The sequence below is a fragment of the Siniperca chuatsi genome, linkage group LG9 (genome assembly GCF_020085105.1).
Source record: "Siniperca chuatsi isolate FFG_IHB_CAS linkage group LG9, ASM2008510v1, whole genome shotgun sequence".
NCBI classification, from domain to species: domain Eukaryota; kingdom Metazoa; phylum Chordata; class Actinopteri; order Centrarchiformes; family Sinipercidae; genus Siniperca; species Siniperca chuatsi.
The window spans coordinates 74,990-99,342 of NC_058050.1; the positions used below are offsets into that span (position 1 = coordinate 74,990).

The 24,353-nt window shown below is 45.3% G+C and overlaps 1 protein-coding gene and 1 long non-coding RNA gene across 5 annotated transcripts in view; both read right to left on the reverse strand.

Moving 5' to 3' along the window:
• Window positions 1-21,944, reverse strand: part of arhgef2 (rho/rac guanine nucleotide exchange factor (GEF) 2) — a 55,534-nt gene extending 33,590 nt beyond the window's left edge. For all 4 annotated transcript variants that reach the window (XR_006379181.1, XR_006379182.1, XR_006379183.1 and 1 more), the window contains exons 1-2: window positions 21,733-21,944; window positions 6,235-6,397 (exon numbers count right to left, since the gene is read on the reverse strand). Coding sequence is in view for 1 of the 4 variants with exons in the window: in XM_044207950.1 (XP_044063885.1) it covers window positions 6,235-6,397; window positions 21,733-21,789 (220 nt within the window). In the remaining 3 variants the exon portion in view is untranslated. The remainder of the gene's footprint in view (window positions 1-6,234; window positions 6,398-21,732) is intronic.
• On the reverse strand, window positions 6,515-7,101 carry LOC122881585. The gene is made up of 2 exons (XR_006379184.1): window positions 6,716-7,101; window positions 6,515-6,577 (listed from the first exon to the last, which is right to left on the reverse strand). It is a non-coding gene; the product is annotated as an uncharacterized LOC122881585 (long non-coding RNA).
• Window positions 21,945-24,353: the final 2,409 nt, after the last annotated feature.

Genomic DNA, 24,353 nt, shown 5'->3' on the forward strand with positions numbered 1-24,353 from the left:
ACACTTTAGATCCTGCTCACACTTTATATCCTGACACACACTTTAGATCCTGCTCACACTTTATATCCTGACACACACTTTATATCCTGCTCACTGCTTATTGCTCTTCTGGTTCAACCTGAACTGCATTTCGTTGCCTTGTGCTCGTACACGTGTAAGGACAATAAAGTTGAATGTAATCTAATCTAATAATAATAAAAATAATTATAATAAACCAATTTACTAAACCAAAAGCACAAAGAAGTTAATGAACTGAAAATCCAATGGGGCCAGAAAAATGAGGAATTTGGCTCCGACCTTTTAAACCTCAAGAAATCTCAAGTCGACTTTGCTGCTGAAACAAAAACCAACTGAGACAGAAGAAGTAAAAATAACCTGCAGACTGTTTACACACACACACACACACACTGTACACACACACACACACACACTGTACACACACACACACACACACACACACATTGTACACACACACACACTGTACACACACACACACACATACACACACACACACACACACACACACACACACACTGTACACACACACAGACACACACACACACACACACTGTACACACACACACACACACACACATACACACATACACACACTGTACACACACACTGTACACACACACACACACACTGTACACACACACAGACACACACACACACACACACACACACACACACTGTACACACACACATACACACTGTACACACACACACACACACACACACTGTACACACACACACACACACACACACACACACACACACTGTACACACACACACACACACACACACACACACACACACACACACACACACACACACACTGTACACACACACAGACACACACACATACACACACTGTACACACACACAGACACACACACATACACACACTGTACACACACACTGTACACACACACTGTACACACACACACACACACACACAGACACACACACACATACACACACTGTACACACACACTGTACACACACACACACACACCTGTCTGTCTCACTCCCCACCTGTCTGTCATTACCTGTCTGTCTCACTCCCCACCTGTCTGTCACTAACCTGTCTGTCTCACTCCCCACCTGTCTGTCATTACCTGTCTGTCTCACTCCCCACCTGTCTGTCGTTAACCTGTCTGTCATCACTCCCCACCTGTCTGTCGTTAACCTGTCTGTCTCACTCATCACCTGTCTGTCTCACTCCCCACCTGTCTGTCTCACTCCCCATCTGTCTGTCATTACCTGTCTGTCTCACTCCCCACCTGTCTGTCACTAACCTGTCTGTCTCCTCTCCCCACCTGTCTGTCATTACCTGTCTGTCTCACTCCTCACCTGTCTGTCATTATCTGTCTGTCTCACTCCCCACCTGTCTGTCATTACCTGTCTGTCTCACTCCCCACCTGTCTGTCATTAACCTGTCTGTCATCACTCCCCACCTGTCTGTCACTTAACCTGTCTGTCTCACTCATCACCTGTCTGTCTCACTCCCCACCTGTCTGTCTCACTCCCCATCTGTCTGTCATTACCTGTCTGTCTCACTCCCCACCTGTCTGTCACTAACCTGTCTGTCTCACTCCTCACCTGTCTGTCATTACCTGTCTGTCTCACTCCTCACCTGTCTGTCACTAACCTGTCTGTCTCACTCTCCACCTGTCTGTCACTAACCTGTCTGTCTCACTCCCCACATGTCTGTCATTACCTGTCTGTCTCACTCCCCACCTGTCTGTCTCACTCCCCACCTGTCTGTCATTACCTGTCTGTCTCACTCCCCACCTGTCTGTCTCACTCCCCACCTGTCTGTCACTAACCTGTCTGTCTCACTCCTCACCTGTCTGTCATTAATCTGTCTGTCATCACTCCCAACCTGTCTGTCACTAACCTGTCTGTCTCACTCCCCACCTGTCTGTCTCACTCCCCACCTGTCTGTCACTAACCTGTCTGTCTCACTCCCCACCTGTCTGTCTCACTCCCCACCTGTCTGTCACTAACCTGTCTGTCTCACTCTCCACCTGTCTGTCACTAACCTGTTTGTCTCACTCCCCACCTGTCTGTCACTAACCTGTCTGTCTCACTCCCCACCTGTCTGTCATTACCTGTCTCACTCCTCACCTGTCTGTCTCACTCCCCACCTGTCTGTCATTACCTGTCTGTCTCACTCCTCACCTGTCTGTCACTAACCTGTCTGTCTCACTCTCCACCTGTCTGTCACTAACCTGTCTGTCTCACTCCCCACATGTCTGTCATTACCTGTCTGTCTCACTCCCCACCTGTCTGTCATTACCTGTCTGTCTCAATCCCCACCTGTCTGTCACTAACCTGTCTGTCTCACTCCCCACCTGTCTGTCATTACCTGTCTGTCTCACTCCCCACCTGTCTGTCACTAACCTGTCTGTCTCACTCCCCACCTGTCTGTCATTACCTGTCTGTCTCCTCTCCACCTGTCTGTCACTAACCTGTCTGTCTCACTCCCCACATGTCTGTCATTACCTGTCTGTCTCACTCCCCACCTGTCTGTCATTACCTGTCTGTCTCAATCCCCACCTGTCTGTCACTAACCTGTCTGTCTCACTCCCCACCTGTCTGTCATTACCTGTCTGTCTCACTCCCCACCTGTCTGTCACTAACCTGTCTGTCTCACTCCCCACCTGTCTGTCATTACCTGTCTGTCTCACTCCCCACCTGTCTGTCATTAACCTGTCTGTCATCACTCCCCACCTGTCTGTCGTTAACCTGTCTGTCTCACTCATCACCTGTCTGTCTCACTCCCCATCTGTCTGTCTCACTCCTCACCTGTCTGTCTCACTCTCCACCTGTCTGTCATTACCTGTCTGTCACTAACCTGTTTGTCTCACTCCCCACCTGTCTGTCATTACCTGTCTGTCTCACTCCCCACCTGTCTGTCATTATCTGTCTGTCACTAACCTGTCTGTCTCACTCCTCACCTGTCTGTCATTACCTGTCTGTCTCACTCCCCACCTGTCTGTCATTAACCTGTCTGTCATCACTCCCCACCTGTCTGTCGTTAACCTCTCTGTCTCACTCATCACCTGTCTGTCTCACTCCCCACCTGTCTGTCTCACTCCCCATCTGTCTGTCATTACCTGTCTGTCTCACTCCCCACCTGTCTGTCACTAACCTGTCTGTCTCACTCCTCACCTGTCTGTCATTACCTGTCTGTCTCACTCCTCACCTGTCTGTCACTAACCTGTCTGTCTCACTCTCCACCTGTCTGTCACTAACCTGTCTGTCTCACTCCCCACATGTCTGTCATTACCTGTCTGTCTCACTCCCCACCTGTCTGTCTCACTCCCCACCTGTCTGTCATTACCTGTCTGTCTCACTCCCCACCTGTCTGTCATTACCTGTCTGTCTCACTCCCCACCTGTCTGTCACTAACCTGTCTGTCTCACTCCCCACCTGTCTGTCATTAACCTGTCTGTCATCACTCCCAACCTGTCTGTCACTAACCTGTCTGTCTCACTCCCCACCTGTCTGTCTCACTCCCCACCTGTCTGTCACTAACCTGTCTGTCTCACTCCCCACCTGTCTGTCTCACTCCCCACCTGTCTGTCACTAACCTGTCTGTCTCACTCTCCACCTGTCTGTCACTAACCTGTTTGTCTCACTCCCCACCTGTCTGTCATTACCTGTCTCACTCCTCACCTGTCTGTCTCACTCCCCACCTGTCTGTCATTACCTGTCTGTCTCACTCCTCACCTGTCTGTCACTAACCTGTCTGTCTCACTCTCCACCTGTCTGTCACTAACCTGTCTGTCTCACTCCCCACATGTCTGTCATTACCTGTCTGTCTCACTCCCCACCTGTCTGTCATTACCTGTCTGTCTCAATCCCCACCTGTCTGTCACTAACCTGTCTGTCTCACTCCCCACCTGTCTGTCATTACCTGTCTGTCTCACTCCCCACCTGTCTGTCACTAACCTGTCTGTCTCACTCCCCACCTGTCTGTCATTACCTGTCTGTCTCACTCTCCACCTGTCTGTCACTAACCTGTCTGTCTCACTCCCCACATGTCTGTCATTACCTGTCTGTCTCACTCCCCACCTGTCTGTCATTACCTGTCTGTCTCAATCCCCACCTGTCTGTCACTAACCTGTCTGTCTCACTCCCCACCTGTCTGTCATTACCTGTCTGTCTCACTCCCCACCTGTCTGTCACTAACCTGTCTGTCTCACTCCCCACCTGTCTGTCATTACCTGTCTGTCTCACTCCCCACCTGTCTGTCATTAACCTGTCTGTCATCACTCCCCACCTGTCTGTCGTTAACCTGTCTGTCTCACTCATCACCTGTCTGTCTCACTCCCCATCTGTCTGTCTCACTCCTCACCTGTCTGTCTCACTCTCCACCTGTCTGTCATTACCTGTCTGTCACTAACCTGTTTGTCTCACTCCCCACCTGTCTGTCATTACCTGTCTGTCTCACTCCCCACCTGTCTGTCATTACCTGTCTGTCTCACTCCTCACCTGTCTGTCACTAACCTGAGTCATGACAACAGAAACAGAAAACTATGTACATGAGATCAACTATACGCTTCATTCAGATAAACAAACATCTCGACTAAAAACACGTGTTTCCTAGTTTGTTAACTTAAAAGAGTCGAAGAAGAAGAGATTTACCTGTTTTCATGTTGTTCAGGTGTTTCACTGAAAACACCTGGAGTTAATGTGGAAACAAGCTGATTTAACATGAAAACTGTGTTTTAAAATGTAGACACACACACACACACACACACACACACACTCACACACACACACACACACACACACACACACACACACACACACACACACACACACACACACACACACACACACACACACACACACACACACACACACACACACACACACACACACACACACACACACACACACACACACACACACACACACTCACACACACACACTCACACACACACACACACAAACGCCGTCAAAAAGCAGTCTCAATTTTAAGTCCCCACCGGGATATAAGAACATGAACACACACACGTGTCCCCTCGACCCAGTTCTCAGGGTTCAACCAATCAGAATGTAGGACAGGGTCTCACACACACACACACACACACACACACACACACACACACACACACACACTCACACCACACACACACACACACACACACACACACACTCACACACACTCACACACACACACTCACACACACTCACACACACTCACACACACACACGCCCGTCTATTGTCTACAGCGGGAGAGCTAACGCTGTTGAAACGATCTCAGCTGTGTGTGTTAATCTGAAGAAGAGGTGCATCTGTTCATGTGAAGGAGGATTAACACACCATCTGTTTCACACGTGTGTGTGTGTTTGTGTTTTTCCATGTTGTTGATTTATAGAAACATTTAAAATGTGAAAACCTCAAAATCCAATGTTTCATTATTATCATTAGCTCATCAATATCGTGATTGTGGGCGTTGTGAGAGTGAGCAGCAGACAGGTTTACGGACGAGAGCATGTCGGATGTTTCATGGTGTGAGAGGCAGAGACCTTTAAAATATCACAAACAGTCTCAAAACAACTAGTTAACAATGAGAGTCAATCAGCCGATCAATAATCTTTCATCATGTTCTGCTGCTGTTTCACATTAAAAGCTTGTCACGTGTAACCACAGAAAGGCTTTTATTGTGAAGCAGCAACAGGAAGTGCTGAATTATTCAGTGACTGATTAATGACCGATTGATTAAAACTCATCAACACTCTGTACCGACGTCATCTATACATGTTCAAAATATTTTATTCTGACAGTTAACCTGGAGCCAGCCTGGACCTCTTCAAGGACCCATATAAACTCTTCAAGGACCCATATAAACTCTTCAAGGACCCATATAAACTCTTCAAGGACCCATATAAACTCTTCAAGGACCCATATAAACTCTTCAAGGACCCATATAAACTCTCCAAGGACACCAGGCAGAGAGACAGTTATCTGTTATTATGCAGAGATGGAGAGTGTACCTGGCTTTCCTTCTTTGCTTCAGGAAGTTTATAATCAACTCACTCCTCTTATCCAATCAGTGGCAGCGGATCTCATCCTCCACCGCTTTGTTTATTCTTTGTTTTCTTTTATTTACTTAATAAACTTAAAATTTGGTTTATCCAGCTTTGTTGCTTCCTTCGGGTCGCGTCCCTTGAGCCGGGCTCATAACAATATAAATGCTGTACACATGTTACCTGGGCAGCTGAGCGCCTCCTTGGCGGTGATGCTCCTGTTGCAGGAGGAGCACAGGGTGGTGGAGGACACAGTCAGGGAGGTGAACAGGTGGCCGTTGCTGTACCTGGCCTCCCTCTCTCGCGCCTCCTTCTCTCGTTCCTTCAGACGCTCCTTCTCTTTTTTCTAAATAGACAGACAGACGTGCGGTCAGTTATTCTTTATATGACAAATCAATTCTTTTAAATACTTTTAAACTCCTGACAATCAGACTTCATTCAAACATCTCTCTGTGACACTCACAGGTTAATCTGAGTGTCACGTGACCACAGGTGTGTTTGGTAAATCATGTCAGACACAGGTGTCCTGTATGAATAGATGAATGAAGATATGACTGATGAGTGTTTGATCTCTGCACAGAAACACAGAGCAGGTTTTCAGTTCCTCTCTTTGTGAAACAGAACAAAGAACTGCTGAGGAAGGATGGAGGGGGCGGTCTAATACCTGGAGGCCTCCTTCCTACTGGGGGGGGGGGCAGACACACTGATCTCTGGTTGGATTAAAGCCTTGAAGTGTAAACTGTTCACACAAAGACTCTGGAGACGCAACAGGCGGCCATTCCCTGTGAACCTGGACAAACATGCAGGGCATCATGGGAAACTTGAGAAAGGTTCGGTTCAGGACTCGAAGGAGAAAAACAAACACATCTCTCAGGAAATGAACTACTTCACTGTGAGTACGTATCGACCAATCACGTTTAAGCATCGTGCGGTGGCACCTCACCTGTTTGTAACACTGATGTTTGTGAAGAGGACTTTTATCCAAGAAATCCGATCATGTAGAAGCGTTTACATGTTAAAAATAAATATAAACATCACAATATCATTAAAATAAACGTTATAATCTACTAACCTGAAACTTTTCAGTTAAATTTAATCCTTTTTAACAGTGAGACGTCTTTTCTGCTCCAACAACAATCTTCTGCTCCATGAAATCTATTTTACTTTATAAATCTCCATTAAATCTTCCTGTTTCCATTCTGAGGTTCATGCTGACAGAAGGCCGACCAGGGGCCGCTGAAGGCTGGGCGGTCTGCCTCCACGGGGCCGACGGGGAGCCGCCACCCTGCTGATCTCTGTTAGCTCGGTGTCTCTGATGTTTCCATGGTTACAGCATCATGTGTTTCAGATTAAATTATGTTTTTCTTCTGATGTAAGTCAGAAGCTAACAGTAACTCTGCTGCACAGCTTTCAAATCACACTGTGGAGGTCGGACAGAAGCTCTGATCTGATTGGCTGTCTCAGCTGCCTTGCTCAGGGGCTCGCTGCTGCTGGTATGAATTATAGATGAAGGTCAGACTCCAAACAGACAGACACTGCTTCAGGACACAACAGCAGCAGCAGCACGGCCTCATGGGAGCTGTAGTCCAGATAGAAAGCACAGGGACCATCAGCCCCGTCAGCAGGATGACCTCTGACCTCTGACAGCAACACTGCTGCTGTGAACACTGAACACACTGAGGAGATTCATAATAAACTCTCAGACTGAATCAAAAATTTAAAGTTAGGCTACACAACTGCGGCTTATAGACAGGAACACAGAGAGAGGCATTGTGGGTAAACCAGACTAACAGTCTACAGCCATGCTATCAGCTCTGTGAGGCTGTACTTAGACATAGTGCTGCTTTGCGCTTAATGCTAACATCAGCATGCTAACATGCTGATTAGAGCCAATTTAATTGGCTGATAGATCTGTGTCAGCGTTAATGGAGACAAGCGTCACTATGATATGGTTAGTCTTGTAAGTTAATTGTTTCTTCACTGTCAGTAAAACACTGGCAGCCACTATAAAACACATGCTGCGGTTCATCTGTTGCTAATTTAGTTAGCCACGAAGCTAGCTACTGCCATGGCTTATTAGAATTTAGTAACCATGGTGACGTGTTGTTCTCAACTGTAACAATAAAGCGTTTTGAATGACGGCTGAGGCTCATGGATAATGTAGTATTTAGAGACAGAACAAATCTGATTATATTCCAAAAAATACAAAAAAGGTAGCACATCTCAAAAAGTCAAGGAGCACAAAATACTCACATTCCACTTGTTTATTTGGCTCACATCACAATAGAAAAATGCTTACGCGTTTCGGCACAGAAGCTTCAGAGCGTTTAAGTGAAATCTGATTAGTCAGAAGTGTAAATTATACAAAGTGGTGGTCAGAAAATAAACCTGCATTATGGTGAAATTACTTTCTGTGTTCAGACACATTCAGAAGTTCCATTAAAGAAACATCTGAAATAAATAATGAGGAGAAACACTTAAAGAACCAGCATCTTTTCACACTTCACGACTCTGTTTTCTACTTCAGGAGACAACAAAAGCACATTTGACCATCAGGCTGCTATCATGACTGTAAATCTGATAACAGGAGAAACTTCATCTGAAAGAATCATCAGACTTTCACCTGGTCACACCTGTCTGACCAATAACAACAACATGGACACAGCCATCAGAGAGACAGTAACTGATAATGTTAGTAACCATCAACCAGCAGTTCACATGTTGTTTAATATGAATAATGATAATTTAATAATGATTCAGAAACATTATGAAACATCTGTTGCAAATATAAACTCTTTACTTTAAAATCAACAAAGTAATAATAATAAAATATTGGGTTAATGAAGTATTCCACAGTACAAAGATCAGTGATGATGATGATGATGATGATGATCCCACACAGAAACGTTTACAGACTCTGCTGACATCATGAACAGGAAGTAGACAAAAAGCTGACATCATAACCACAGAGTGAGAAACAGACGAGTCAAACTTCACTTCCTGTTTTCATCTGTGAGTATAACTCGACTGATTCTGGATTTTTGAGGCTGATATCGATATCTGGGAGTTTAAATCATCTTAAAACAATATATCAGCCCATGGTAACTTTTTAAACTAATAAACGAATGAATTCATTATAATTTTAACAGAATGGACATTAACAGATCTTCAGTCTTCAGTCATTCTAAATCCCTGTGCAGAAGTGCCAACGTGCTGCCTGTTGCCGCTGCTCCGTCCCGTCGTCTTACTTTTTCCAACATTTAGCTTTCCTTTTTCTTCAAAACCTGAGTAAACTTGTGTGTATGTGTAATTTAAACTACGCTCTTTACGAAAATGAGAGTAGAGAGTGCTGTGGGACTCCGGCCATATTATCTGCCACGTGAACTCTCACATGCCATTGTTGTGGCTGTTTACATCCCCCCCTCTGCTAACCCGGCATCGGCGTGCAACGCCATTCACACCGCCACAGCACATCTCCAGACTCGACACCCGAGTGCACGCATATTAATCTCGGGTGACTTCAACCATGTCAGTGTTTCAACAACACTGACTAATTTCACCCAGTATGTGAGTTGTCCTACTAGAGAGGAGAGGACACTGGACCTGCTGTATGCTAACGTTAAGGACGCATACAGCTCTTCCCCCCTCCCCCCTCTGGGTAGGTCAGACCACAAACTGGTTCACCTCAAACCCTGCTATGTGGCTCTGGTTAAAAGGCAGCCTGTGACCACAAGGACAGTGAGGAGATGGTCGGAGGAGGCCTATGAGACACTGCAGGAATGTTTCGAAGTGACAAACTGGGATGCACTCTGTGAGCCTCATGGAGAGGACATTGATGGGCTCACTGAGTGCATCACTGGCTACATGAACTTCTGTGTGGACTGCAATGTCCCAACCAAGATGGTCCATTGTTATCCAAATAACAAACCGTGGGTAACAAAGGTCATCAAGGACATCCTTAATGCCAAGAGGAGGGCCTTTACTGATGGCAATAGGGAGGAGGTGTGTTCTTGTACCAAAACAAACATGGAGGCCAACTATCATGTGTTCTTGTACTAAAACAAACATGGACGCCAACTGACACGTGTTCTTGTACCAAAACAAACATGGACGCCAACTGACACGTGTTTTCGTAACAAAACAAACATGGAGGCCAACTGACCAAAACAAACATGGACGCCAACTATCACGTGTTCTTGTACCAAAACAAACATGGAGGCCAACTGACACGTGTTTTCGTAACAAAACAAACATGGACGCCAACTATCATGTGTTCTTGTACTAAAACAAACATGGACGCCAACTGACACGTGTTCTTGTACCAAAACAAACATGGACGCCAACTGACACGTGTTTTCGTAACAAAACAAACATGGAGGCCAACTGACCAAAACAAACATGGACGCCAACTGACACGTGTTCTCGTAACAAAACAAACATGGACGCCAACTATCATGTGTTCTTGTAACAAAACAAACATGGACGCCAACTGACACGTGTTCTTGTACCAAAACAAACATGGACGCCAACTGACACGTGTTTTCGTAACAAAACAAACATGGAGGCCAACTGACCAAAACAAACATGGACGCCAACTATCACGTGTTCTCGTAACAAAACAAACATGGACGCCAACTGACCAAAACAAACATGGACGCCAACTATCACGTGTTCTCGTAACAAAACAAACATGGACGCCAACTGACCAAAACAAACATGGACGCCAACTATCACGTGTTCTCGTAACAAAACAAACATGGACGCCAACTGACACGTGTTTTCGTAACAAAACAAACATGGAGGCCAACTGACCAAAACAAACATGGACGCCAACTATCACGTGTTGTCGTAACAAAACAAACATGGACGCCAACTATCATGTGTTCTTGTACTAAAACAAACATGGACGCCAACTGACACGTGTTCTTGTACCAAAACAAACATGGACGCCAACTATCATGTGTTCTTGTAACAAAACAAACATGGACGCCAACTGACACGTGTTTTCGTAACAAAACAAACATGGAGGCCAACTGACCAAAACAAACATGGACGCCAACTATCACGTGTTCTCGTAACAAAACAAACATGGACGCCAACTGACCAAAACAAACATGGACGCCAACTATCACGTGTTCTCGTAACAAAAAACAAACATGGACGCCAACTGACCAAAACAAACATGGGCGCCAACTATCACGTGTTCTCGTAACCAAAACAAACATGGACGCCAACTGACCAAAACAAACATGGACGCCAACTATCACGTGTTCTCGTAACAAAACAAACATGGACGCCAACTATCACGTGTTCTCGTAACAAAACAAACATGGACGCCAACTATCATGTGTTCTTGTAACAAAACAAACATGGACGCCAACTGACACGTGTTTTCGTAACAAAACAAACATGGAGGCCAACTGACCAAAACAAACATGGACGCCAACTATCACGTGTTGTCGTAACAAAACAAACATGGACGCCAACTATCATGTGTTCTTGTAACAAAAACAAACATGGGCGCCAACTATCATGTGTTCTTGTAACAAAACAAACATGGACGCCAACTGACACGTGTTTTCGTAACAAAACAAACATGGAGGCCAACTGACCAAAACAAACATGGACGCCAACTATCACGTGTTCTCGTAACAAAACAAACATGGACGCCAACTGACCAAAACAAACATGGACGCCAACTATCACGTGTTCTCGTAACAAAACAAACATGGACGCCAACTGACCAAAACAAACATGGACGCCAACTATCACGTGTTCTCGTAACAAAACAAACATGGACGCCAACTGACCAAAACAAACATGGACGCCAACTATCACGTGTTGTCGTAACAAAACAAACATGGACGCCAACTATCACGTGTTCTCGTAACAAAACAAACATGGACGCCAACTATCATGTGTTCTTGTAACAAAACAAACATGGACGCCAACTGACACGTGTTCTCGTAACAAAACAAACATGGAGGCCAACCAGCAGCTTGTTCAGTCACATTTGTGCAGAGCAGAGCCCACAGAGGGAACTGGAGGTGAGTGAACTTTGTAAAATGAAGCTTAACTTTTCTGAGCTGATTATCTGAGTTAAACATTTCATCTACAGCTAAATGTAAAAACCAAACAGCTGTTAAAACATAAAACACCTGTAAGATTTACAAGGTTTATATTGGCTTACTTTTCTTTTCTTATAACCATGTCAGTACCCCTACAAGATGTTTAAATACACAAGATGTTTTTCACTTGCTATACTTATTTCCATAAAGTTATAATAATGTTGCAATAAAGAAATATATATATATATATATATACACGTCTGTCTCTTCTCTCTGTCTGAACTTCTCCTTTCTGTTCTGACTGTTTTTCACATTAACTTCTGCTCTGATCTGGGAGGAGCAGGAAGGGGAAGGGTGTGTGTGTGTGTGTGTAGTGTGTGTGTGTGTGTGTGTGTGTGTGTGTGTGTGTGTGTGTGTGTGTGTGTGTGTGTGTGTGTGTGTGTGTGTGTGTGTGTGTGTGTGTGTGTGTGTGTGTGTGTGTGTGTGTGTGTGTGTGTGTGTGTGTGTGTGTGTGTGTGTGTGTGTGTGTGTGTGTGTGTGTGTGTGTGTGTGTGTGTGTGTGTGTGTGTGTGTGTGTGTGTGTGTGTGTGTGTGTGTGTGTGTGTGTGTGTGTGTGTGTGTGTGTGTGTGTGTGTGTGTGTGTGTGTGTGTGTGTGTGTGTGTGTGTGTGTGTGTGTGTGTGTGTGTGTGTGTGTGTGTGTGTGTGTGTGTGTGTGTCTGTGTGTGTGTGTGTGTGTGTGTGTGTGTGTGTGTGTGTGTGTGTGTGTGTGTGTGTGTGTGTGTGTGTGTGTGTGTGTGTGTGTGTGTGTGTGTGTGTGTGTGTGTGTGTGTGTGTGTGTGTGTGTGTGTGTGTGTGTGTGTGTGTGTGTGTGTGTGTGTGTGTGTGTGTGTGTGTGTGTGTGTGTGTGTGTGTGTGTGTGTGTGTGTGTGTGTGTGTGTGTGTGTGTGTGTGTGTGTGTGTGTGTGTGTGTGTGTGTGTGTGTGTGTGTGTGTGTGTGTGTGTGTGTGTGTGTGTGTGTGTGTGTGTGTGTGTGTGTAAACTGTAACCTCAGTACACTTCTGTTGAAGACAGTTTCTGCTGTTTCTGTTTCTGTCTGACAACCAAAATAAAAACCTGGTCTCGTTTGATGAAGGTCGTTGTGTTGTCACATCTGACATCACTTCCTGCTGGACTTCATACTGTGAGACAATATGGCCGCCGATGGATGTTAATGATTTTGATTTTCCATAATTGACCAAACCTGTTTTTCTCTGTCTGTGTGACAGTGAACTGAATCTCTTTGTTTTGGACAAAACGAGATATTTGAGGACTCAACAAGGACTTTAGGAAAGCGTGATGGATATTTTTTACTATTTTTAACATCTTAGTCAAACAGACTGGTAGTTAATTGTAAGTTGTAGCTCTGGTCTGAAGAGGATTTTCTCAGGTTTGGTTTATCATCTGAGTCCGTTCATGTAGTTTTATTAGTCTGAACTGTAGTTTTTAGAATATAATCACAATTTGAGTCTCAGTATTGATCAATAAACTGTCACAGATTTAGTCTCAAAACAAGTCCAATGATCTGGTGAGCGTCAGCTGATCAATAAATAAAGAACTCAGTGATGGAGAGAAATAAAGAGACCTCTGTCTCACAGAGAGGCGAGGGGTGGCATGAGAGGGGGTGGGGGACTGGAGAAAAGAGACAGAAACCTGAAACCGGTAGAGTCACAGTGGAAAATAAAGACTCACATTTAGGCGAGAAACAGGTAACGGGTAACTGATCTGAGTGCAGCCGAAACCCTTCGTTCATCAAACCTCCAAACACACCAACAGACTAATATTTACTGTCAGACTGTTGAAAAACTATATAAAAACAAATCTTTTTACTGTAAAAACACAGACAGCAGACATAAATCTGATGTCTGACACATGTTATCAGAATATATATATATATATATATATATATATATATATATATATATATATATATATATATATATATATATATATATATATATATATATATGTAATGTGATGTAAAGTGACACACAAAGTGCATGATCAGGTTTGATCAGGTTTCTGGTGTATCCTGGTTATGTTTTGCACATGAAAACATCAGATCCCTGTTTCAGAAACCTGGAGATGTTACCTGGAGTAGTCTGACAGAAACCAGGATACTGTTAGAATCACGTAAACAGGGAGATGAATAACCAGGTTCCTCATGTTCCATGTAAACGCCAAATCCCAAATATGATCAAAAACAGGATAACACCCCAAACCAGGATACTAGTGCGCATGTAAACACACTCACAGTCTAATGTTAACGAACAGCAGAACACAACACGTTTAAATTCAGACCTGATATACACTGAGTGTATAAATATACACTCGGCGTCCGGTTTATTAGGCACACTTAGCTAAAACTGCATCGGTCTAATCCAACAGTCTGTTAACAAATCGCCCTTCATGAAGGTCATAATGTAGAGACGTGTTGATCCAACCGTAGAATCAGTTTGTTCAATTGTATTGTTTCATACTGACAAGTGTTTCTATTATTTTGTCCACCCAATTTATATCAGTACCGACACCAGACCGGCACCGGACCGGCACCAGAACGTCACTAAACCGGCACCAGACCCCAGACCGTCACCAGACCGACACCAGACCGGCACCAGACCCCAGACCAGCACCAAACCGACACCAGACCGGCACCAGACTGGCACCAGAACGTCACTAAACCAGCACCAGACCCCAGACCGTCACCAGACCGACACCAGACCGGCACCAGACCCCAGACCAGCACCAAACCGACACCAGACCGGCACCAGACTGGCACCAGAACGTCACTAAACCAGCACCAGACCGTCACCAGACCCCAGACCAGCACCAGACCGACACCAGACCGGCACCAGACCGGCACCAGACCCCAGACCAGCACCAAACCGACACTGGACCGGCACCAGACTGGCACCAGAACGTCACTAAACCAGCACCAGACCGTCACCCAGACCCCAGACCAGCACCAGACCGACACCAGACTGGCACCAGACCGGCACCAGACCCCAGACCAGCACCAAACCGACACCAGACCCCAGACCGTCACCAGACCGACACCAGACCGGCACCAGACCGTCACCAGACCCCAGACCAGCACCAGACCGACACCAGACCGTCACCAGACCCCAGACCAGCACCAAACCGACACCAGACCGGCACCAGACTGGCACCAGAACGTCACTAAACCAGCACCAGACCGTCACCAGACCCCAGACCAGCACCAGACCGACACCAGACCGGCACCAGACCCCAGACCAGCACCAAACCGACACTAGACCGGCACCAGACTGGCACCAGAACGTCACTAAACCAGCACCAGACCGTCACCAGACCCCAGACCAGCACCAGACCGACACCAGACCGGCACCAGACCCCAGACCAGCACCAAACCGACACCAGACCCCAGACCCCAGACCGTCACCAGACCGACACCAGACCGGCACCAGACCCCAGACCGTCACCAGACCGACACCAGACCGGCACCAGACCGTCACCAGACCCCAGACCAGCAACAGACCGACACCAGACCGGCACCGGACCGGCACCAGAACGTCACTAAACCAGCACCAGACCGTCACCAGACCGTCACCAGACCGTCACCGGACCGTCACCAGACCGGCACCAGAACGTCACTAAACCAGCACCAGACCGGCACCAGACCGGCACCAGAACGTCACTAAACCAGCACCAGACCGTCACCAGACCGGCACCAGACCGGCACCAGATGTCAGAGAAGAAGAGAGGAAGAGAGGAAGATGTCAGAGAGGAAGAGAAGAAGAGAGGAAGAGAGGAAGATGTCAGAGAAGAAGAGAGAAGAGAAGAAGAGAGGAAGAGAGGAAGATGTCAGAGAAGAAGAGAGGAAGAGAAGAAGAGAGGAAGAGAGGAAGATATCAGAGAAGAAGAGAGGAAGAGAAGAAGAGAGGAAGAGAGGAAGATATCAGAGAAGAAGAGAAGAGAGGAGAGAGGAAGATGTCAGAGAAGAAGCACCAGACCGTCACCAGACCGGCACCAGACCGGCACCAGAACGTCACTAAACCAGCACCAGACCGTCACCAGACCGTCACCAGACCGGCACCAGACCGGCACCAGAACGCACTAAACCAGCACCAGACCGTCACCAGACCGTCACCAGACCGGCACCAGACCGGCACCAGACCGGCACCAGAACGTCACTAAACCAGCACCAGACCGTCACCAGACCGTCACCGGACCGGCACCAGACCAGCACCAGACCAGCACCAGACCCCAGACCATCACCAGACCCCAGACCATCACCAGACCAGCACCAGACCGGCACCAGACCCCAGACCGTCACCAGACCGTCACCAGACCGGCACCAGACCCCAGACCGTCACCAGACCGACACCAGACCCCAGACCGACTCTGATAATTAAGACTCCAACAACCATCTCTGTAACTTTTTGAACCAGACACTCTAACCTCACTCAGTGATTGGTCGGCTGTGTGGAGGTGAGAAAGTAGGCGGGGCTTTAACACAGGTATTTGTCACATGTGCAGAGCTGAAGTCAGCACGACGAATGTCCTCAGGAGAGACTGAACATGTGACGAGTTACCTGCAAACATGTAAACGATCCCCGGCTTTCTGGTTAATAACTAACTAACTGCTGCAGGGTCGGTTATAATTTAACATTATATATCTGGTGTTAACTCATCGTCACCACGGTAACAGACAGTCCTGTCAGCGATCTGTGGAAATCAAACAGTTCACACTCCGTCACTACTTCCTGTACAGCAGACACTCAGCTGTGAGCAGTACATGCAGATTATTCATCATCAGACAAATCTGTATCCGTCTTATTTCAGACGTCTTGTGGTTCGTAACAGATTAAAATCTTTTCACATTTTCATTCTAAAACAGACATTTCAGATGTGTCAGATGTAAATAAACTGAATCTGTTTTATGACAAAACAAAACATTTGAAGACATCAACAAGGAGAGACGATGTGCATTTTTGGCTGTTTTATAGACGGTTAAAGATAAACAGAGAAAATAATGTGCTGTCACTGCGACGGTCTGCTACTTTAAACTTCTGCTTCTCCACATTTCTGAGAGAAATACTGAACTTTTACTTGTGATGACGGAGTATTTTTACAGTATTATTACCGAAGTACCTAAGTACTCCGCGTTCTTCGGCTGCTGTGACACTTCAGTTTCCCTGCGTGGATCAATGAAGTTGATCAGGGCCCTGTTTCCCAATAACGATCAATCTTAGAAGCTACGAGTGTCTCTACACGTATTTCCCAAAGCACAACTTCAGAGCGAGTGTCAAGATCTTCTTCAAGTCGTCTGTCTGTAAGCTGCTGTTTATTAAAATACATCGCAAAGTCAAAGTGCTCTAAAGGACAAAAGGACTTGTTTTAGACTTGGAGTAGCTCAGGGTTCAAGAAGATATCACAGAAGAAGAGAAGAAGAGAGGAAGAGAGGAAGATGTCAGAGAAGAAGAGAAGAAGAGAGGAAGAGAGGAAGATATCACAGAAGAAGAGAAGAAGAGAGGAAGAGAGGAAGATATCAGAGAAGAAGAGAGGAAGAGAGGAAGATATCACAGAAGAAGAGAGAAGAGAGGAAGAGAGGAAGATAGAGAAGAAGAGAAGAAGAGAGGAAGATATCAGAGAAGAAGAGAGGAAGAGAGGAAGATATCAGAGAAGAAGAGAGGAAGAGAGGAAGATGTCAGAGAAGAAGAGAGAAGAGAGAAGAGAGGAAGATATCACAGAAGAAGAGAAGAAGAGAGGAAGAGAGGAAGATATCACAGAAGAAGAGAAGAAGAGAGAGAAGATATCAGAGAAGAAGAGAGAGAGAGAAGATATCAGAAGAAGAGAGAAGAGAGAAGATATCACAGAAGAAGAGAAGAAGAGAGGAAGAGAGGAAGATATCACAGAAGAAGAGAAGAAGAGAGGAAGATATCACAGAAGAAGAGAAGAAGAGAGGAAGATATCAGAGAAGAAGAGAGGAAGAGAGGAAGATGTCAGAGAAGAAGAGAAGAAGAGAGGAAGAGAGGAAGATATCACAGAAGAAGAGAAGAAGAGAGGAAGATATCAGAGAAGAAGAGAGGAAGAGAGGAAGATGTCAGAAGAAGAAGAGAGAGAGAGAGAGGAAGATATCACAGAAGAAGAGAGAGAAGAGAGGAAGAGAGGAAGATAGAAGAGAGAAGAAGAGAAGAAGAGAGAGAAGAGAGGAAGATATCACAGAAAGAAGAGAAGAAGAGAGGAAGAGAAGAGAAGATATCAGAGAAGAAGAGAAGAAGAGAGAAGAGGAAGAGAGAAAGAAGAGAGAAGAGAGAGAAGAAGAGAAGAAGAGAAGAGAGAAGATATCAGAGAAGAAGAGAAGAGAGAGAAGAGAGGAAGATATCAGAGAAGAAGAGAGGAAGAGAGAGAGAGAGAGAGAGAAGAGAAGATATCAGAGAAGAAGAGAGAGAAGAGAGAGAAGATATCAGAGAAGAAGAGAAGAAGAGAGAAGAGAGGAAGATATCAGAAGAAGAGAGAGAGAGAGAGAAGATGTCAGAGAAGAAGAGAAGAAGAGAGGAAGAGAGAGAAGAGAGAGAGAGAAGAAGAGAGAAGAGGAAGAAGAGAGAAAGAAGAGAGAAGAGAGAAGATGTCAGAGAAGAAGAGAAGAAGAGAGAGAGAGAGAAGAGAGAGTCAGAGAAGAAGAGAAGAAGAGAGAGAGAGAGGAAGATGAGAGAGAAGAAGAGAGAGAAGAGAGGAGAGAGAGAAGAGAGAGAAGAGAGAGATGTCAGAGAGAGAGAGAGAGAGAGAGGAAGAGAGAAGAGATCAGAGAAGAAGAGAAGAAGAGAGAAGAGAGGAAGATGTCAGAGAAGAGAGAGAAGAGAGAGAGAGAGAAGAGAGGAAGATATCAGAGAGAAGAGAGAGAGAGAGAGAGAGAGGAAGATGTCAGAGAAGAAGAGAGAGAGAGAGAGAGAAGAGAGGAAGATGTCAGAGAAGAAGAGAGAAGAAGAGAGAGAGAGAGAGAAAGATCAGAGAAGAAGAGAGGAAGAGAGAGAAGATGAGAGAGAAGAAGAGAGAAGAGAGAAAGAGAGAGGAGAGAGAAGAGAAGAAGAGAGAGAAGAGAGGAAGAGAGAGAGAGAAGAGAAGAGAGAGAAGAGAGAGAAGAGAGAGGAAGATGAGAGAAGAAGAGAAGAAGAGAGGAAAGAGGAAGATGTCAGAGAAGAAGAGAGGAAGAGAGAAGATGTCAGAGAAGAAGAGAGAGAAGAGAGGAAGAGAGGAAGATGAAGAGAAGAAGAGAAGAGAGAAGAAGAAGAGAAGAGAGAGAGAAGAGAGAAGATAGAGAGAAGAAGAGAGAAGAGAGGAAGAGGAAGAGAGGAAGAGAAGAGAGAGAAGAGAAAGAAGAAGAGAGGAAGAAGAGAGAAGAGAGGAAGAGAGAGAAGATGTCAGAGAAGAAGAGAAGAAGAGAGGAAGAGAGGAAGATGTCAGAGAAGAAGAGAGAAGAGAGAAAGAGGAAGAGAGAAGAGAGAAGAAGAGAGAGAGAGAGAGAGAGAGAGAGAGAAGAGAGAGAAGATGAAGAGAAGAAGAGAGGAAGAGAGGAAGATGAGAGAGAAGAAGAGAAGAAGAGAGGAAGAGAGGAAGATAGAAGAGAGAAAGAAGAGAGAAGAAGAGAGAAGAGAGAAGATATCAGAGAGAAGAGAGAAGAAGAGAGAGAGAGAGAGAGATATCAGAGAAGAAGAGAGAAGAGAGAGGAGAGAGAGAGATATCAGAGAAGAAGAGAGAGAGAGAGAGAGAGAAGAGAGAAGAGAAGAAGAGAGAAGAGAGGAGAGAGAAGAGAAGAGAAGAAGAGAGAAGAGGAAGAGAGAGAGAGAGAGAGAGAGAGAAGAGAAGAGAGAAGAGAGGAGAGAAGAGAGAGAGAGAGAAGAGAGAGAGGAAGAGAGGAAGATGTCAGAGAAGAAGAGAGAAGAGAGGAAGAGAGAGGAAGAGAGAAGAGAAGAGAGAGGAGAGAGAGAGAGAAGAGAGAGAGAGAGAAAGATGTCAGAGAGAAGAGAGGAGAGAGGAAGAGAGGAAGGAGAGGAAGAGAGGAAGAGAGAGAGAGAGAGAAGAGAGGAAGATATCAGAGAAGAAGAGAGAAGAGAGAGAGGAAGAGAGGAAGAGAGTCAGAGAGAGAGAGAGAGGAGAGAGGAAGAGAGGAGAGAAGAAGAGAGAGAGAGAGAGAGAGAGAGGAAAGATGAGAGAAGAAGAGAGAAGAGAGGAAGAGAGGAAGATGTCAGAGAAGAAGAGAGAGAGGAGAGAGAGAAGATGTCAGAGAGAAGAAGAGAGAAGAGAAGAGAAGAGGAGGAAGAGAGAGAGAGAAGAGAGAGAGAAGAGAGAGAGAGAGAGAGGAGAGAGAGGAGAGAGAGAGAGAGAAGAAGAGAGGAAGAGAGGAAGATGTCAGAGAGGAAGAGAGGAAGAGAGGAAGAAGAAGAGAAGAGAGAGAAGAGAGAGAGAGGAAGAGAGAGAAGAAGAGAGGAAGAGAGAGAAGAGAGGAGAGAGAAGAGAAGAAGAGAGGAAGAGAGAGAGAGAAGATGTCAGAGAAGAAGAGAGGAAGAGAGGAAGAGAGGAAGAAGAGAGAGAGAGAGGAAGAAGAGGAAGAGAGAAGAGAGAGAGGAAGAGAAGAAGAGAAGAAGAGAGGAAGAGAGGAAGATATGAGAGAAGAAGAGAGGAAGAGAGGAAGAGAGGAAGAGAGGAACAAATTGTTGAACAAATTATTCTTTTAGTTTAGTTTTGTCTTATTTTCTGAATGAAACGTTTTGACTTATTTCCCTGAACAAAACATGATGAGAGCAGTTTTTGGTTCCTGCAGCAAACAGGAAGTCACATGTTTCAAACTTTGGGAGCTTCCTGGACTTCTTCTTTAAATGAAGCTGATCAGCTGTTTTCTAAATCATTTACAGCCTTTAAATTCTAATGTGGCTGTTTGCTTCATAGTTTACAGTCAGATCAGAGGTCAAACATCCACCTTCACTCCTGACCAGCACTTCCTGTATGAACACACACACACACACACACACACACACACACACACACTCTGTCTCCCCTCCCCCAGCGCGTTTCCTCCTGCAGGACAAAGCGGCCACGCTGCTGCTAACGGACTCACACCGAAACACACAAAGTCAGTCTGTACAGGTATCCTGCACAGTGAACACACACACACACACACACACACACACACACCGACACACACCGCTGGAGAAAAACAGCAAACCGGTTTTCAGTCTGAACTGAAAGAAAAAAGTGTTTCCCGTTCTGAGCTCCGCCAACTTCATCAGTCTGTTCACACACAAACTGCTTCAGCACACACCCGATCACACCGCCAATCTCTGATCGATCATCTATAATAACTGTCGATAACCCCTCCAACATCTGCAGTAACGGAACAAACCCGGGTCGGGTGTTACAGATGTGAGCGAGCGGACAAAGCGGAACCGACAGAAAGTGACAGAGTTCATTTGTTTCTTATCGATCACATCCTAACTGTTCGATTACTCCCAGTTTATCAATAACTATTATTATCGATTAAAGTGAGCGTGCACGCGCCCATCAGTCCGTTTCTTTCTTTTTTTCCGGTGAACTCACCTTCAGGTTGATTTCCTTCATCCTGTCCTGTCTCCTGCTCTCCAGCAGCCGGGACATTCCCTGCAACAAATCAAACCGATCACACCTGATCGATCACTTGATCGCAAACTAATCTATAATTAATAATCAGTAATGATCCGGCGGAGTGTTGGGTTCTGGTCCCGAAGCAGTCCGCAGTCTTAGCCCAGGGGGCGGGGCCTCTCTCTGACTGACAGCCCCGCTCTCTACTTCTGACCAATCACAGCTCAGCCCGCTGCTGCCGCGTTCAGCCAACCCCCTGACCGCACGCACTTCAAGCCCCGCCCACCAGCATCTGTCAGGGAGCGCTTGTTTTCACACCGGTGAGGTGACATGGCGGTGCGGGTGGAGTCAGTCTCTATGACAACGTGTCAACGTGTCAGGTGGTACGCAGCAGCGAACCAGAGAGCTGCAGGAAGTCACGTGAGTGACGCACATCGATGATCTCCCCCCGCAGCAGAGTGTACAACACGCTGCTGTGTGACGTGGAACCACCGAGCACTGACCCCGCTCACCACGGAGAGTGCCGGTGTAAATAAAAAGCGAACATCCCGCTTCATAACGGAAACACAAAGAAACGGAGATAAAATCAATAACGAGGTTATTAAAAATGTTAATCTGATCAATGACTGATGCAAACTGATCAGTGTGTGTCTGTCAGAGACACTGCAGTAGTACCTACTACTCAGTACTACACAGTACTACACAGTACTAGTCAGTACTACACAGTATTACACAGTATTACTCAGTATTACTCAGTACACAGAAAGATCAGTTTAATATGACAGGAAGTTATATTATCAATGCTTTCAGTTTTATTTATTTATTTATTATTTTGACCACATTTTATATTCATAAGGTTTTAAGCTGATTAAATTGTTTAAAGAACACATTTCATCTAGGCTACAGGTGAATGTAAAAACGAAACAGCTGTTAAAACATAACAACTGTAAGATTTACAAGATTTTTATTTAATTATCATTTTCTTTTATCATACTGCTCCCACTGGTGTGTTTTATATACACAAGCTACTTTATCCAGGAATATAGACATAATCTATATCATTATCTACCAAAGCCCTAATAAATGATTTGATTCGGGAGCATAATCTGGACATGACTGGTTTCTGTGAAACATGGCTGAAACCAAATGTTTTCTTATCATTAAATGAAGCTTCCCGACCTAACTACACCTACTCCCACGCTGCTCGGGCCCAAAACAGGGTGGAGGTGTTGCTTTCATCTTTAAGTCTATTTTCAACTTAGATCTTAGTTATCGGTGACTTCAATATTCTCTTAAATAAGCCTCTGACCCTCTAAGTAAAGCCTTTATGGGACTTATTGATACTCTTGGTTTCACTCAGTTTGTACATGAACCTGCTCTGGTGTTTCTTCTGTCTCATCCGTGGTGTCGGCCACTTTCTAGTTCTATTTAAAGCGACACTAGCCTGTCCTCCTAATGTTGGCACCAAAGTTTTTACTACTCGCCACATTGGCTACTTTAAGGGCACTTAATGAACAATTGCCTGCAGTCCTGGCTCCTTTCTCGACAGCTATTGTACTAGTGACTTAAACTCGCCCTTTCTACCCTTCTAGATTCAGTTGCACCTCTTTGTACCAAACCTAGACAGTCAAAGAGGTCTACACCCTGGTTTCCAGAGGAAACACGTGCTCTGAGGCCGGCCTGCAGGAGACTGGAGCGTAAATAGTGAAAATCAAACCTTGCATGGCATGAGAGTGTACTGACCAACATGCGTGCTCTGACTTCTGCAGGAACAGCCTGTTTCTCTCGCTTAATCAGCAACAACAAACACAAGCCCAGATTTCTTTTTGATTCTGTAGCTAAACTTATCAAAAGCAGCCGTCTGTCTGTATGACTTCTAAGTAGTAAAATATATGAGGTAAGACACAAAATGACTTCCTCATCTCCAGCTACCTCTGCAGAATCGGTGGTACAATACTCACATGCTGAATCCCAGCTAGTCTCAGTTCTTACACATTTTCAAACTCGCTCTCTTCAGACTTTGTCTAAACAGGTTTTAGCTTCAAAATGTCTCCTTAACCCTCTTCCAGCTAAATGTTTTAAAGATCTTTGGCCATCTCTGGGACCTACAGTGCTGAATATTGTTAAATTATCACTTACAACTGACACTGTCTCAACTAGCATGAAGACTGCTGTGGTTTAACCACTACTTAAGAAGCTGCACCTTGATCCAGGATCTCTCAGTAACTACAGACCAGCGTCTAACCTTCCATTCTTTCAAAATGTTAGAAAGAGTTGTGTCTCAGCTACTTTCGGCTCACATAAGTATCAGCAATCTTTTTGAACCTTTTTAATCTGCCTTTAGGGCCCGTCACTCCACTGAAACTGCACTGACTAAAGTGGTAAATGACATTTTGCTAACACTGATTCAAATTCCACTTTGGTGCTTCTATTACTGGACCTCAATGGATTTTGATACCACTTTGATCACTGTATACTCCTAGATTGTCTCGTGAACTACTTTGGCGTCTCTGGCCTGGATCTCGCTGGTTAAAATCGTATCTTTCTGGAAGAACACAGTGTGTTTCTTATAATAACGTTACATCATTATTTTCTGACGT